We start from the raw sequence: 15,205 nt of genomic DNA on the forward strand, positions 1-15,205 counted from the left end.
GCAGTATCAGCTGTGGGGAATAGGGGAGGAGAGAGTTTGTCCTTACCGATGCTGGAGCTGCCAGGGCCTAGGCCAGGAAGGCTGGGGAGGGCGCCTTGTCCATTGGTACCATGGGGACCGTGTCGAGCAGGCCCAGTAAGGCCAGGGCCCAGGCCATTGGGCCCAAATCCTGGAAGGCCTGGGAAGTGCCCGGGGTAGGCAGGCAGCATTGGAGGGCCCTCAACACACAGTCGACGAAACTCATCTACAAAGCAGGGGGAGGGATGGTTATTGGACCTGGGGCCAATGTAGAGGAGGAGGCAAAGCAAAAGTTGGGCTTTTGAGTCCTGGTCTTTTGGGGGCAGGTATACAAGGGGAGCTGGGGTGATGGAGGATCAGGGACCTGTGCTGGAAGACCCATTGGCCACTGTTCTTGCTGGTTACCATGCCAGAGAAAAGATCCTTAGCAAGGAAGGTTTGGGGACCAATCCCACCTCTCTCCTTTTGGGGGTATGGATCGAGGGGAAGCACCGCTATCCTTGCCTTCTACCTTTCCTCCCTTCTATCTCTCTTCTCCTCCTTCCCCTCCCTTTTCCTCCCAAGACTTCCATTATAGCCCTATTCCCAGAAGAGCTCACCGGAGCCCCGTTGGGGGCACATCTCTGGCGTTGACCCCACCGCCCAGCATCGGCCCCATTCACAACAGCACTGCCTCTTGGAAGCTTGGCCTGGCAGCTCTCCAGCACAGCGGCCCCCCAGTAATGCAGAGAAGCAGCTACCCATTCTCTGATCTGTGGGATAGAATCACAGAGCCCATGAGACACCGGGCATCAGAGGGAGAGAGTGGTGCTGAATCCAAGGAAGAGTCAGTCACTCACAGTTTTGTCTTAAGAAGGAGAAGAAGGGTCACAATGCGAGGAGGGGGGAGCCTGGGTTGAGGGCTTTGGGATCACGCTAGGAGAGATAATGACCAATATAGTGTTGGGTTGGAGGAATAGTCACAGTAGAAGAATGGGGAGCTATGAAGGTCAATAACACTAGAGAGTGTATCCTGGAGGTGCCTGGCCCCTATTCGTGAGATTGACAGAAAACGTGGTGCAGGGAAGTCAGATGGGAAACAACCTTACAACACTGTTCAGACATTCCAGATTCTAATGTCTCTCCAATCTCTGGCATCAGGACTTTTAAAGTCCCTCCCAGCTCTGACATTCTGTGTTCTAAGGTCTTTCTAGCCCTGACATTCTAGGGTACTTTCAGTGTTTGAAGTTCACTCCCAGGTTTGGCATTCTGTGTTTTAAGAAGTTCTAATATTCTTTGTTCTAAGGGCCCTTCCAGCTCTGACATCCTGTGTTCTAAGGACCCTTCCAGCTCTGACATCCTTTGTTCTAAGGGCCCTCCCAGCTCTGACATTCTCTGTTCTAAGGGCCTTCTTCCCAGTTAGAAGGTGGAGCCTAGCCCTTGAAGCCAAGTACCCACTATCTGGGGCCCACCAATAAAAAGGATAATACCACCAGGGAAAAAGGTTTGGGAGTAGAGCTGAGGTTTGTGGAGCTTTTAAGAGAGAGGGAGCTAAGACCCCATCCTTCTCACTGAGCACAGAGCAATTAGACAGCACTAGGAGACCACAAGTCCCTGGCTAACACACTAACATTCATTCAAGGTCTTAATCAGAGGGCTAGTCAATAGCCTTGCACTGAGGGTACCACAAGCTCTGTGCCCGAGCATCAGGTGCCAGGAAGGTCTCTGGTGGCTGGGCAGGGTGACCTGGCTGTGCACTGAGGACCGGCATATATTGAACCACCTCCAGGACCCTGAGGAGCCGAGGACCACCTTACCCAGGCAGTGAGAACCGTCAGCACTCGCCATGAAGCCTCGGGGACAGGTGCAGACATAGCTGCCCACCGTGTTGGCACATTCTCCACCTTCACAGACGCCAGGGATGGCGCTGCACTCGTCCACATCTGAAAAGGGGCAGAGGCAAGGGGAGCGAGTAAGATATCCTCCCCTTCCTGAGCCCTGTTCTCCTTCCTCTGCCCCTTACATCATGTTCCCCTCCTCACAATGGCTTCCATGTCAATAGCACTGTCAGAATGCCTGCCTCCAGTCCTCTCACAGTGGGAAGGAGTTCAAGGACTATTCCTCTCATTTTAGAGATAAAGGACAGAAAAGTGAAGGGACTTGCCCAAGGTCACTCTTATTCTCTTCTCTGCCCAGGCCCTGCCCCCAATATAGTGGAAATGTCCTATTATAATAGAAATAGTGTTGAACTTAAGAGTCAGAGGACCTTGGTTCAAGGCCAGGCTTTGACACTTAATTAGCTGTGTGACAATCAGGGAATGACTTGCCCTCTCTGGGCCTCAATTTCCTCATCTGTAAAATGGGGATAAAAATTCTTCCCCCACTGACCTCACAGGGTTATTGTGAGAAAAGTACTTTGTAAACTCTAATATGTCTTTGAAATAGGAGCCGTAACTATTCCAGAACTCTGAGCAGGGGAGGCAGTACGGTGTGGTGGATAGAGTTCTCTTTGAAACTAGGAACACCTGGGTTTAAGTTCTGTCTGATGTCCACTGGCTATGTGACCCTGGGCAAGTCACTTAACTCTCTAAGATTATACATTGCAGAAAAGGTGTTAATCTGCATTTGTGGAGGGAATTTCCTTAGCAGGATCTCCCTATGCTAATGAAATCACAGGCCTGATTTTTTTTTTTTTAAAGGCCAGGAAATAAGCCTGAGCTCATGCTAGGAGGATCTGGTCTCTAACTGAGGATCACAGGTTTAGAGCTGGAAAGAATCATCATTTATAGTCCAACTCCATCATTTTACAGGTAATGGGCCTGAGGCCCAGAAAGAAGTAACTTGCCCAAGGTCACTCATTTAGTAAGCGGCAGGCCGAGGATCTGGACTCAGGTCCTAGCTATGCCAGAGGCAATTAGGTGGTGCAGTGCATAGAACACTAGAACTGAAGTCAGGAAGACCTGAGTTCAAATCTGGCCTCAGACACTTACTAGCTGTGTGACTCTGGGCAAGTCATTTAACCACTGTCTGCCTCAGTTGCCTCATCTGTAAAATGGGGATAATAATAGCACCTACTTCCCAGAGTTGATGTGAGGATCAAACAAGATGATATTGGCAAAGTGTTTAGCACATTGTCTGGCACAAGCTTGTTCGCTTTCCCTTCCAAGTCCAGCACTCCACCTCCACATCTCTGTATCCCATATCAGTCCTTCCTCTTTGCCCCTGTTCCCCTGACTTCATGCATGTCTCATTCCTACCTTCACATTTATGGCTGGCCTCACCCAGCCGGTGACCAGTGGGACAGCGGCACTCAAAGGAGCCCACGGAGTTGATGCAGTTCCCACCCTGGCACAGCCCTGGGATGGCCCGGCACTCATCCACATCTGTGAAGGACAAGGAGAGACAGTGTGACCCCAAAGTCTGGCCCAGAGTCTAGAAATGGGGCCCTTTACCAAGGCACCCCAATGCGGCACCACAATCCATACATCCAGATTCCCTTTTCACTAGCTGTCAGACTCAGGCCCCTCCTGGACCCTCATCCCCTCCCTATTCCATAGTCCTCCACAACTCTGATCCCTACCCACCATGAACTTCCTTTCTCACCCCTTATATCTCACACGACTCAGAGTCTTAGCAAGGCGTGTCCCCTGCCCCTCTTACTGCCCTCACACCTCCAGGTTGAGGGTCATCTCAGTGAGTCTGCTCATGCAAAGGCTTGAAGATCTCTTCAATGAGTCTCCCCACCCCATAAGGTTCAGGGTCTGTCCAATGAGCTTCCTTCCCATGAGGCTTGGTATACACCTTTCCCATAGGGCTCAGGTTCTCCCTAGCCATTTGCCCTGGTAGGGTTCAGGGGTTCAAAGTTTCTCCCCTTGCCTTATCACCACCTTCCCCTCCCCCAGGATCCAGCATCCCCCTGGCCATTCCCCAAACCGTCATTTTAACATGTGATTCTTTTCCTCCTCTTTACCTTGACAGGCCCCAGTTCGAATGTTTGGGATGAAGCCTCTGCGGCAGGGGTGGGGCTGGGCAGGGCACGGCTCACAGGGGTGACCCCAGGCACGACCCACGCTGGCACAGCACATGGTCTTGGTGCAGACGAGGCCACTCAGCTGGCCCTGGCATACTTGGTTGTTAACTTGGGTGAAGCAAGGCCCAGTGCGGTAATCTGCCAGGAGAGGCAGGTGTTCAGTGAGCAAGACCAGGACAGAGCTCCAGTCCCAGACCCTTGGAGGGACCTGCTCCTCCCTGTAAATTCTAGCCTCATCCTCAGCAGCTCTGGTTCCATCCCCTCCCTCCTGGTACCATCCTCCCAAATTCCTTTGAATTACTTAGCCCTCCTTCCCTCCAATCCCCTGACCCAAACCCTGTCTCCTACTCATATTTATAGACCAAAAACTTGGGGAAATAATAAGCACTCATTTCAATGAGGCAGCTAAGTTGTGCCATAAATAGAGCTCTGGGCTTGGAATCCAAGAAGAGATGAGTTCAAATATGACTTCAGACACTTCTTATCTCTATGATCTGGGCAAGTCACTTATAACCTCCATCTGCCTCCGTTTCCTCAACTGTGAAATGGGGATAATAAAACACCTACCTTCTAGAGTTGTTATTAAGAGCAAATGGGAGAATATTTGTAAAAAGCACTTAGCACAATGCCTGGCACATAGTAGGCACTTGTTTAATATTGAAGGGGAACTTTAATAGTTACTTAGGGTATACAAAGTACTTTCTTCACAAAAGCTAGAATTATCATCCCCATTTTACAGATCATAGGATCATAGCTTGTGAGCAGAAGGGACTTCAAGGGTCATCTAGCCCAGGGGTTGTTAACCTGGGACCCTGGGGTCTGTGTATAGATTTCACAGGGTCTGTGAACTTGGATGGGAGAAAAATTACATCTTTATTTTCACTAAATGCTAACTGACATTTAGCGTTTTCTAAAATTATTACTTAAAAAACCCCTACATTATTCTGAGGAGTCCATATGCTTTTACCCAACTGTCAAAGTGGCTCATAACACAAAAGGGTTAATAGTCCCCAACTAATTCAGTCTCTTAATTTTCCTGTTCAGAAAGCTGAGGCTAGATGTTCTGAGGTCCCTTTCCAGCTCACACAGTTAAAGGTTAAGGGCCTTGCCAAAAGTCGCACAGATAGTTAAGTGATGGGGCCGTGAACCGAGGTCCTTCAACTCTGTGTCAATAATTCTTTTCTATTACATCATGCTACCTCCCTTCGATGAGCATCTCTGCACCTCAGCGTAGGTCACCCAGCTGGTAAAGTATCAAATGCAGAACTTGATTCAAATATCTTCACTCCCAAACGGAAGCTCTTTGCATTGCAGCCCAATGCCTTTGGATCTCTGGCCCTCCCAAAACCTACTGTGTGCCCAGTCCTCTGAGAGACAGTGTGAAGGGACAGAGAAGGAAGAAGGAATGAAGTCCATTTCCCTAATCAGTTCAAGCAGGGTTATGGCCCAAGGACTCCGAGTCAGGGCCAGAGGACAATTCATCTCTCTGGCCTCAGTTAAGCCATCTATAAAATGAGGAGATTGGACTAGATTGTCTCCAAGATCCCTTGTAGGTCCGAGTCTGTGATCTGATCACCCTGTGAGAGGGACCAGCTTTGCCCCTTGGTCGGTCAGGGCCAGGTACAGCAGCACTCCCTCGAGGAGTCACAATCCTGGGGGCAGAGATGGCTCTGTCCAAGTGGGCAAAGCTCCTGTGTCACCCCTTTGGAAAGGGGACGGTCCGCAGGCACCTCAAACTCAGCATGTCCCAAATAGAACTCAGCAGCAGCGTCTCTGCTCCCAAACTGGCCCCTTTCCCAAATGTCCTTATTTCTTTTAGCCGCCCAGACCTGCAGCTTCAGGGCCATCTTTGACTCTTCACTCCCCCTCATCTCCCATATCCACTTAGCTGTTAAATCATGTCATTTCTACCATCTCGTAAATCCAATTCCTCTCTATTTGACCAGCCTCATTCGGGCCCTCACTAGCCTTCATCTGGATTGTTGCAGTAGCATTCAAATTGGCCTCCCTGCCTCTAGTCTCCTTCCCTCTAATTCATACTCCATCCAGCTGCCAAAGTGATTTTGCTAAAACACAGTTGTGACCATGTCAGCCCCTGTTCAATAGTCCTCCTGGTCACCTCTAGGTCACCTCCTTTGCCCTTCCCAGCCTGGCTCCAACCTACCTACCAGCGTTCAGTCTACCTCCCTTTCCAGCTTTCTTATGCATTATGCTCATTTCTGCACACTATGGTCCAATCATATTTGCCCTCTTGCTCCTCATAAATCTGACCCTTCATTTTGTATTCCCATGTCTGGAATACACTCCTTCCTACAGTTTCCTCAACTGTAAACTGGAATACACTACATCCCTACTTATCTTCAAGGCTCTGCTCTGACAATAAGTCTTGCATGAGGCCTTTCCATATGGGCAGTTAGGTGGGGCAATGGATAGAGCACTAGGTTGGGGGTCAGGAATACCCGAGTTCAAATCTGGCTTCAGATACTTCCTAGCTGTGTGAACTTGGGCACGTCACCTAACCTTAGTTTCCTCAACTGTATAATGGGGATAATAATAGTACCTACCTCCCCTATGGAATCACCAGGATAGGTAAGTGGCACAGAGGACAGAGTACCAGGTCTGGAGTCAGGAAGACTCATCTTCCTGAGTTCAAATCTGGCCTCAGACACTTACTAGCTATGTGACCCTGGGCAAGTCACTTAATACTGTTTGCCTCAGTTTCCTCATCTATAAAATGAGCCAGAGAAGGAAATGGCAAACCACTCCAGTATCTTTGCCAAGAAAACCACAAACAGGGTCACGAAGAGTTGCACATGACTAAAAATTCTACTGAACAATGTTGTGAAGATCAAACAAGATGGCAATATTTGTAAAGTGCTTAGCACATAGTAGGTGCTATATAAATGCTAGCTACTGTTACTATTATTATTTTTACCCCCAGAAGCTATTGCACTCTCCAACAATCAACATGTATCCATTTTGTGTATAACTACTTATGTACATATTGTTTCCTCTGATAGAGGCAGTGGTGCGGTGCAGTGGATAGAGTGCTGGTCCTAAAATAAGGAAGACTTGAGTTTGTCCTCAGACACTTACTAGCTGTATGATCCTAAGTAAGCTACTTAACCTTTGTCTGCATCAGTTTCCTCAATTGTAAAGTGAGGATGAAAATAGGAGCTACCTAGATCATGTGAAAGGATATTTGTAAGGAGCTTAGCACATAGTGGGCACTTAATAAATACTTGTTTCTTTCCTTCTCTGATAGGGAGGTAAGCTCCTCAAGGTCATCTAGTCCAGGGTGTGAAACTCAAACAGAAATAGATGGGGATCCTTGTGGGTTACATATTTACTCAGCTTTGAAATGCAACATTATTTATGTTCTATTGTATTTTTATTTACTTTGCTAGGTATTTCCTAATTACATTTTAACATGGTTAAGGCTCAAGGACCATGTGTTTGACACTTTCACTTTACAGAGGAGGAAACTGAGGTCCAGAAAAGAGACTTGACTAAACCAAGGTCACACAGCCAATAAGGGTCAGGGGTAGGATTTGAACCCATGTCCTCTAACTTTGAAGTCAGCATTCCTTCCATTGCACCAAGCTGCTCTTGGGAATGGTTTTCTTAATACCTTTGGACTTAACCCAAATAAGCAGCTCCAGAGAATTACTTATATTTTAGGTGTTTCCATCTTATGCTAGGTGGTACAATGGATAGATGGCTAGATCTGAATTCAAATCCAGCCTCAGACCCTGGGCAAGTCACTTCACTCTTGTCTGCCTCAGTTGCTTCATCTGTAAAATGGAATAATAATAATAATAATACTAATAACACCTACCTCTAAGGGTTGTCGGGATGATAAAATGACATTATATTTATGAAATGTTTTGCAAGCCTTAAAGCTCTCTATAAATGCTAAATACTATCAGCATTATTATTATTACCTGAGTTCTGCAAGATGTTTAAATAGTGATATTTATTAAGATGCTATCGCTATATTTTTTTTAAATGCAATCAGAGATGTGACTTGCCCAGGGTAATACAGTTAGTAAGTGTCTGAGGCTGGATTTGAACTCAGGTTCTCCTGACTCCAGGCCTGGTGCTCTATCCATTGTACCGCCTAGCTGGCCCAAAGTGCTATCATTCTAAAAACATTTTTATCTCCCACTGCTAAAATACAAGAAGATGATTAAATGTTAAGTATAGTCTAATCTGGGCAGGTAGGTGGCAAAGTGGATAAAGTGCCAGACCTGGAGTCAGGAAAACTCATCTTTCTAAGTTCAAATCCAGCCTTAGACGCTTACTAGCTGTGTGACCTTGGGTAACTCTGTGTGACCAATTTGCCTCAGTTTCCTCATCTGTTAAATGAACTGCAGAAGGAAATGGCAAACCACTCCAGGATCTTTGTCAAGAAAACCCCAAATGTGGTCACAAAGAATTGGACATGACTGAAAAATGACTAAACACAGTCTAATATGGCATTCACTTAGTCAGCATTAGATATGAGAGTATATCTAAGAAGGCTTATTCTATCTGAGTATAAGTACCAGCTACAGTTGTCCATCAAAGCCTTCCTCCTATGCCTCTCAGTGGCATGGCAGTGTCCCTTGGCTCAGGAAGGCTACACCACCAGAGAACACTACGCATAGCATTGAATGTACCACCACTCAGTTGACTGGATACCCAGTTTTGCTGAACTCTAAGCATTTCACAGTTTAGGAAACAGCCCCAGGGAGGATAAGTGACTAACCCAGGGTCACACAGTGAACAAGTTTCTAAGACAGTATTCTAACCTATGTCCTTCTGACTCCACGTCCATCCTACTCCACGCAACCTCCAGAAACCAGGTTTCCTGATTCCTCGTGTAGTGATCCCCAGTTTCCTTCAAAGCCTCAGTACTAGGGCCTCCTATGAGGCCAGTCCTGACCCCCAACTGTTAGTGCCTTCCTCCTCAAATTACCTGGGATTCATTCTTTGGAGACTTATTTTGTGTAAGCTTGTATGTATTATGGACTATAAGCTCCTTGAAGGCAGGGCCTGTTGAACTTGTGTTCCTGTATTCCCAGCACCAAATGACAGGGAGTATGAGAGAGTGGATAGGGAGCTGGTCTTGGAGTCTGGTACATACTGGTGAGTCACTTAAAGTCTCTGTGTCTCAACTAACTCTATGACTGTCAAGTGTAGAGGTTTGCTTTGGAAGAAGGAGTTTCCTTATGGGAAGTTCTCTACATCAAGGCTATCCTTGTCCAGATGTCTTCCCCCCACAGTCACATTGTGGTCTGGTATTGAGTTTCCTGTCATTCTTGTTCAGTCATTTTCATCCAGGTCTGACTCTGTGACCCCATCTGGAGTTTTCTTGGCAGAGATACTGCAGTGGTTTGCCATTTCCTCTTCCAGCTCATCTTAAAAATGAGGAAACTGAGGCAAACAGGGTGAAGTGACTTGTCCGGGGTCACACAGCTAGTAAGTATCTGAGGCCAGATCTGAACTCAGCAAATTTAGTCTTCCTGACTCCAGGCCTGGTGCTTTAACTACTTTGCCATCCAGCTGCCACTTACCTTGCGTTCCACCAAAATCCCCAGATCTTTTTCAGGCAAACTGCCATCTAAAAATAACTCCTCCATCTTGTACTTGTGAAGTCTAGTTTTTGAAGCCAAGGGTAAGACTTTACACATATCCCTATTAAATTCATTTTATTAGGGGTGCAGCATGTCCTTGGTCAAAGGAAAAGGAACCAAAGACAGGACAGTGGTTAACAAGCTCACTTGAGCCAGAGCCAAATTCACAATGGCCGACTTTGAAAAGGACAAGAGGATTTTTTGTTCAGAAGCATGCACAGTGCCACATAGTTGGAAAGGGAGGCAAGCCCAGGACTGGACCTGATCAGAGTGGACTCTTTGGATAAAAACTGGTCTGGCTCCAGGATTCTTGGGCACAGATGCCAATAAAAGCAAAGGCATCGTCTGGGGCAAGGATATGCTGACGGAATACTTGGAAAACCCCAAGAAGTCTATCCCTGGAATAGAAATGATCCTGGCTGGCATTCATAAGAAAGGGGGAGGGGCAGACTTGATAAGCGTATCTCAGAAAAACTACCAATGAGTAATGGCCGTTTGCTGCCTCCCTTACAAAAAGACGCCTCGTGACAAGGTTTCCTTTTTCTTTCCTTTAAACATATGCCGTAACTCTACCCTCGTTAAATTGTTTTTATCAACCAGAGAACTTTGATTGTGAATGGTTGCTTTAAAATTGTGTTCAGCAGCTATAATTTAAGGAATTATGTAGATTAGGTAGGTTTGTGTTTAAATGAACATAATTATGTTTTCTCCATTGTGGTTTTAAGTCTAGCCACAGAAAAGCAGGATAACAATGAATAGAGATAGGTGGGCTCAGAGACAGGAAGACCAGGCCTTAAATCCTGCCTCATACACACACACACACACATGTACACGTACACATACATATAGATGTACACATGTCTATATGTATATATATATATTCATACATGTATATGCTAACATACACACATATATATTTATACACAGATACAAGTTTGTACTGGCTATGTGACCCTAGACAAATCACAACCTTTCAGTGGCCCTAGGCAACTGATATTATAAATTATAGAGAAAGAACCAACCATTACCAGTAAAGGGAATTATTATCAACTTTTCTTTCTCATCCCGTATCCAATTTGTGGCCAAGACCTTAAGATTCTACCTTCGAAACATCTTTTGCACATGTTCCTTCTCTGACATTGCCAGGTCCTCATCACCTCATGCTTAGACTATTGCAATGGCTCGCTGGTTGACTTCCCTGCCTCACGTATCTCCCTACTACATTCTATTTTCCACTCAGCCACCAAAATGATCTTTCCAAGCTTAGGTCTGGCCATATCTCTGTCCTGCTCAATACATTTTAATAGTCTCCTTTTACCTCCTCTGTTTGGCTTTTAAAGCCCTTCATAAACCGGCCTCATTCTGATCATCTTATAGCTTCCTCTCCTCCATGTACTCTACGATTTAGGGACATTAATTTCCTTGTTGTTCCTTGAAAAAGACACTCCAGGGTCAGCTAGGTGGTGCAGTGGATGGAGTGCCCTCCCTGAAGTCAGGAGGACCTGAGTTCAAATGCGGCCTCAGACCAGACACTTGACACTTACTAGCTGTGTGACCCTGGGCAAGTCACTTAACCCTAATTGCCTCACAAAAAAAAGAGACATTTCATCTTCATGTATTTTCATTAGCTATCCCTCATGCCTGGAATTCTCTTACTCTTCATCTTTGTCCCCTGGCTGCTCTGACTTCCTTCAAATCAACTAAAATTCAGCTTTCTGTGAGAAGCCTTTCATAGTCTTCTTTACTGTTAGTGTCTTTTCTTTGAGGTTATCTCCATTTATCTCTCTCTCCTCTCCGTCTCTCCCCTCTCTCTCCTGTCTTCTCTCTCTCCTCTCTCTCCCCCCATCTCCTCTCCTCTTTCTCTCTCCCTCTCTCCTCTCTCTCCCTCCCTCCCTCTTTCTCTCTCTGTTTGATATAGATAGCTAGCTACATCCATTTATATAGGCATAGATAGATCTGTATCTATCCTGCTTGTACATAATCATTTGCATGCTGTCTCCACCTATTAGATTGTAAGCTCCTTGAGGGTGGGAATAATTTTGGCCTTTCTTTGTATTCACACTACTTAGGACAGTCTGGTGCACAGTAAGTGCTTAATAAATGCTTGTTGTCTTGACCATTTTCCTCACCTGGAACTTCTCCAGACTAACGAAATCACATAGGTCTTGTTCTCACTCATTTAGAGTACGTATCATCACAAGTTTGTAATGTAATCATAAGGCTTAATTCAATAATGAAATACTCCTAAAAATGTCAAGGATAGATTTCCTCTTGTTAAATTCAGACCCAAATTCTAGCCCATCAAGATTATCTAATCCAGGATCCTAACTTTGTCTGCCAGTGTGCTCATTCCTCCTCCCATCTTTGTGCCATCTGCATGTTTGATAAGCATGTCTTGTTTGCCTTTATCCAAGTCAGTGATAAAGGGAAAGTCAAATAGGCTAGGACCCTGCCTAGATTGTGGGTCCTCCAGTGGAGGTCTCTGTCCAAGCAGATGTAGAGCCATTTACTGCTCTTCTTTGAATCTGGCCACTCAACCAGCTTTAAAATTATCTCATGGTCTAGACCATTGTCTAGACCACATGGCTCCATCTTTTCTACAAGTATAACAAAGTCCTTAATCAAACTCTTTACTCTAATCTAGGTAAACTGTGTCTATAGCATTTTCCCCTTCCTCTACCATCTATAAAGCCCTGAAGAAGCCATATAGAAGCAATGCTATTGTGAAGACAAGTTGTCAAGTGATGAAATGAGTCAGTCTTTAGGCTGTGTCATGTTGGGCATAGCTAATCAAGCACCTTGAAGGACTAAGCTAGGGAAACTTCCATTGCTTAAAAAGTCCTAAGCACTCAGCATCCTGGATCTTGAGAACAGGCAAATGGTTATTACAATCTGCAATATCATAAAATAACACATTCAATCTTACTGCCACCTTTTCAACATTTTTAACAGCGTATATGGTAAAAGGAAAGCTGCCTCCAATATCCTTCCACCTTACCCCAAAGTAATAGGGAGTGGGTATGGGTGCATGAGGATGTGTGGGAAAGGGAGTCTGGACTCGGGAAGAGGGTAAATGAGTGGGGTAATGACCAACTTAAATCACAGTAACAATTCCATCGTTTGGAAATGAAGATGCCCCTACCACATATCTCCTATTATTAGAGAACATTCCCCTGTAGAATGTCTCTTAATGGTCCCCACAGCATGTCTCTCAGAGGTTGATGTTACTTGCTTCAGAATATCTCTTGGGAGTGGAAGATGCTCACTGTAGGATCTCAGCAATGCCCCCCATGCTATAGCTCTCAGAGCCAGATGGAATTACTAACAGAGCACCTCCAAGATTTGAAAGGTCCCTCTTGATGAGCATCTCCCACAGCTAGAAAGTGTTCCCCATTGGGCATCTTTTGGGGCCAAATGTATTCCCTCCAGGAAGGACATTGCTGATAATTAGAAGATACTGCTTGTAAGAAATCTCCTAAATCTTTTTTTTTTTGCTTTTTGGTGAGGCATTCGAGGTTAAGTGACTTGCCCAGGGTCACATGGCTCATAAGAGTCAAGTGTCTGAGGCTGGACTTGAACTCAGGTCCTCCTGATTCCAAGGCCAGAGCTCTATCCACTGCACCACCTAGTTGCCCCAGATGTGTCCTAAATCTTAATGGCGGTCTCAGACAGTAGCTCTTGGAGCCAGATGGTACTCCCAGTTAACTCTATCTAAGAGTTGGGAGATGCTTCTCATAAGATGTCTCCCAGATCTCAACAGTGCTCCCTATGCATTAGTTCTTAGAGCTAGATGGTATTCCCAATAGGGCATCTCTAAGAGGTGTAAGGTACTTCCTGTAGGATATCTCCCTGAGCTGGCTAATGCTCCCTGAGGGCATCTCCTGGAGTCAGAACTTATTACCCTCAGGACATCTCTGAAAGTTGGAAGGTGCTCCCTACAGTACACCTCTCCAATCTGGATGATGGTGCTTCATGCACGTCATCTTATGTGTTCCCAATAGGGCATGTCCAAGAGTTAGGATATATTCCCTGCAGATTGTCTCCTAGTCTTGATGGCGTTCCCCATGTACTATCTCATGGAGCTAGATGGTGTTCTTAATAGGGCACTTCCAAGAGCTCAATGTACTTCTTACAGTGCATTTTTTTGAAACCAGAGGTTTCAGAGGAAGTCTCCACTCCATCTCCAAGAGTTAGAAGAAACTCCCTGCAGGACATCTGCCAGAGATGGGAGGTGCTTCCCAAGGGTTGTTTCCTGCAGAGCCCATGGAACTGCTTCATGGGGTGTCTCCCAAGCTAGCCTAAGACCACTAAAACTCACTGTAGGGTTGAGTCTTTTGTTTTTCTTTCTTCTTTTTTTTTTTTTTTTGCTTTTTGGTGAGGCAATCTGTGTTAAGTGACTTGCCCAGGGTCACACAGCTAGTAAGTGTTAAGTGTCTGAGGCTGGATTTGAACTCAGGTCCTCCTGACTCCTAGGCCAGAGCTCTATTCACTGTGCTGCCTAGCTGCCCCTCTGAGTCTTTTCTTGAAAGATCTCAGGAGACCAAAGTCAGCCCTGGGATGTGCAAGTCCACTGGGGAAATAATGAGATCATAAGATTTAAAGCTAGAAGGGACCTCAGAAGACATCTAGTCCAACCCCCTCCTTTTGCAAATGAGGAAACTGAGCCTCTAAGAGGGGGAAATTCTAGCCCAAGACAGATCACACAGACAGCAAGTGGCAGAGCTGGGACCAGAATCCAAGTCCTCTCAGGATGAAGCCAACATTCTGTGCACTACACCACCCTGCTGATAAAAGCCCTGAGATGTTCAGACCAAGCTGCCTTTCAAGGACCTCTTGGGTCAGCGTGGGCCTGGCACAGGATCTGGGGAGGGTGGGAGGCAGCAGGGTAGACTATTCCTCCAGCCCCACCCCCACCATGACCTTTCTCACAAACTCCAGCACGTCTAGCAAGCTCCCTCCCCCACTCCCTGCTCTGATCTGTGCCCACTTTGTGTGTCTTGGTGCAGAACAGCTGGCTGCACAGCTGGGGAGTCTGTCTGATTTCTGGGCCCAGGCTCACTTCAAGCCCATCCACCAGTGCTTTGGGAAACCTCCTGTTTGAAGACATTTTATGCATACAACATGTCAGCGAAGGCTGCACAAACAAGCAAAGGCCCCTTTGTGTCTCCAGCCGCACATCCCCCTCCCCATTCATTCCCTTTTCCAGGAGTGATTTCCTCTCTGATTCTGTTTGCCAGATGTTCCTAATAAAGCAGCTTGACCTCAGGAGGAAAAGGGCAAGGACAATCTCAGTTCAAGTCCCAACTCTAACATTTACTAACCACATGACCCTGAAAAAGTCACAGATCTCTGGGTCTCAGTTTACTCATCTGTAAAATAGGGCTGATGATTTTTATGCTATCTACCTCACAGAGTTGTTGTTAAGAAAAGACTATGTAAACCTTGAAACACTAAGCATGTTAACATGTTATTGTTACTATTGTTGTTGTCATCCATTATCACTTGAGAAATCAACACACACACACACACACACACACACACACACACACACACACACACA

The 15,205-nt window shown here is 46.0% G+C and overlaps 1 protein-coding gene and 1 pseudogene across 1 annotated transcript in view; one reads left to right on the forward strand and one right to left on the reverse strand.

Moving 5' to 3' along the window:
* FBN3 (fibrillin 3) overlaps positions 1-15,205 on the reverse strand; it is a 104,330-nt gene that overhangs the window by 76,788 nt on the left and 12,337 nt on the right. The window contains exons 5-8 of the mRNA XM_027844119.1: positions 3,968-4,165; positions 3,255-3,380; positions 618-770; positions 47-244 (exon numbers count right to left, since the gene is read on the reverse strand). Coding sequence (XP_027699920.1) covers positions 47-244; positions 618-770; positions 3,255-3,380; positions 3,968-4,165 — 675 coding nt within the window. The remainder of the gene's footprint in view (positions 1-46; positions 245-617; positions 771-3,254; positions 3,381-3,967; positions 4,166-15,205) is intronic.
* Positions 9,815-10,133, forward strand: LOC114029605 (annotated as a pseudogene).

Source organism: Vombatus ursinus, unplaced genomic scaffold, assembly GCF_900497805.2.
Source record: "Vombatus ursinus unplaced genomic scaffold, bare-nosed wombat genome assembly UNPS02014935.1, whole genome shotgun sequence".
Lineage (NCBI taxonomy): Eukaryota > Metazoa > Chordata > Mammalia > Diprotodontia > Vombatidae > Vombatus > Vombatus ursinus.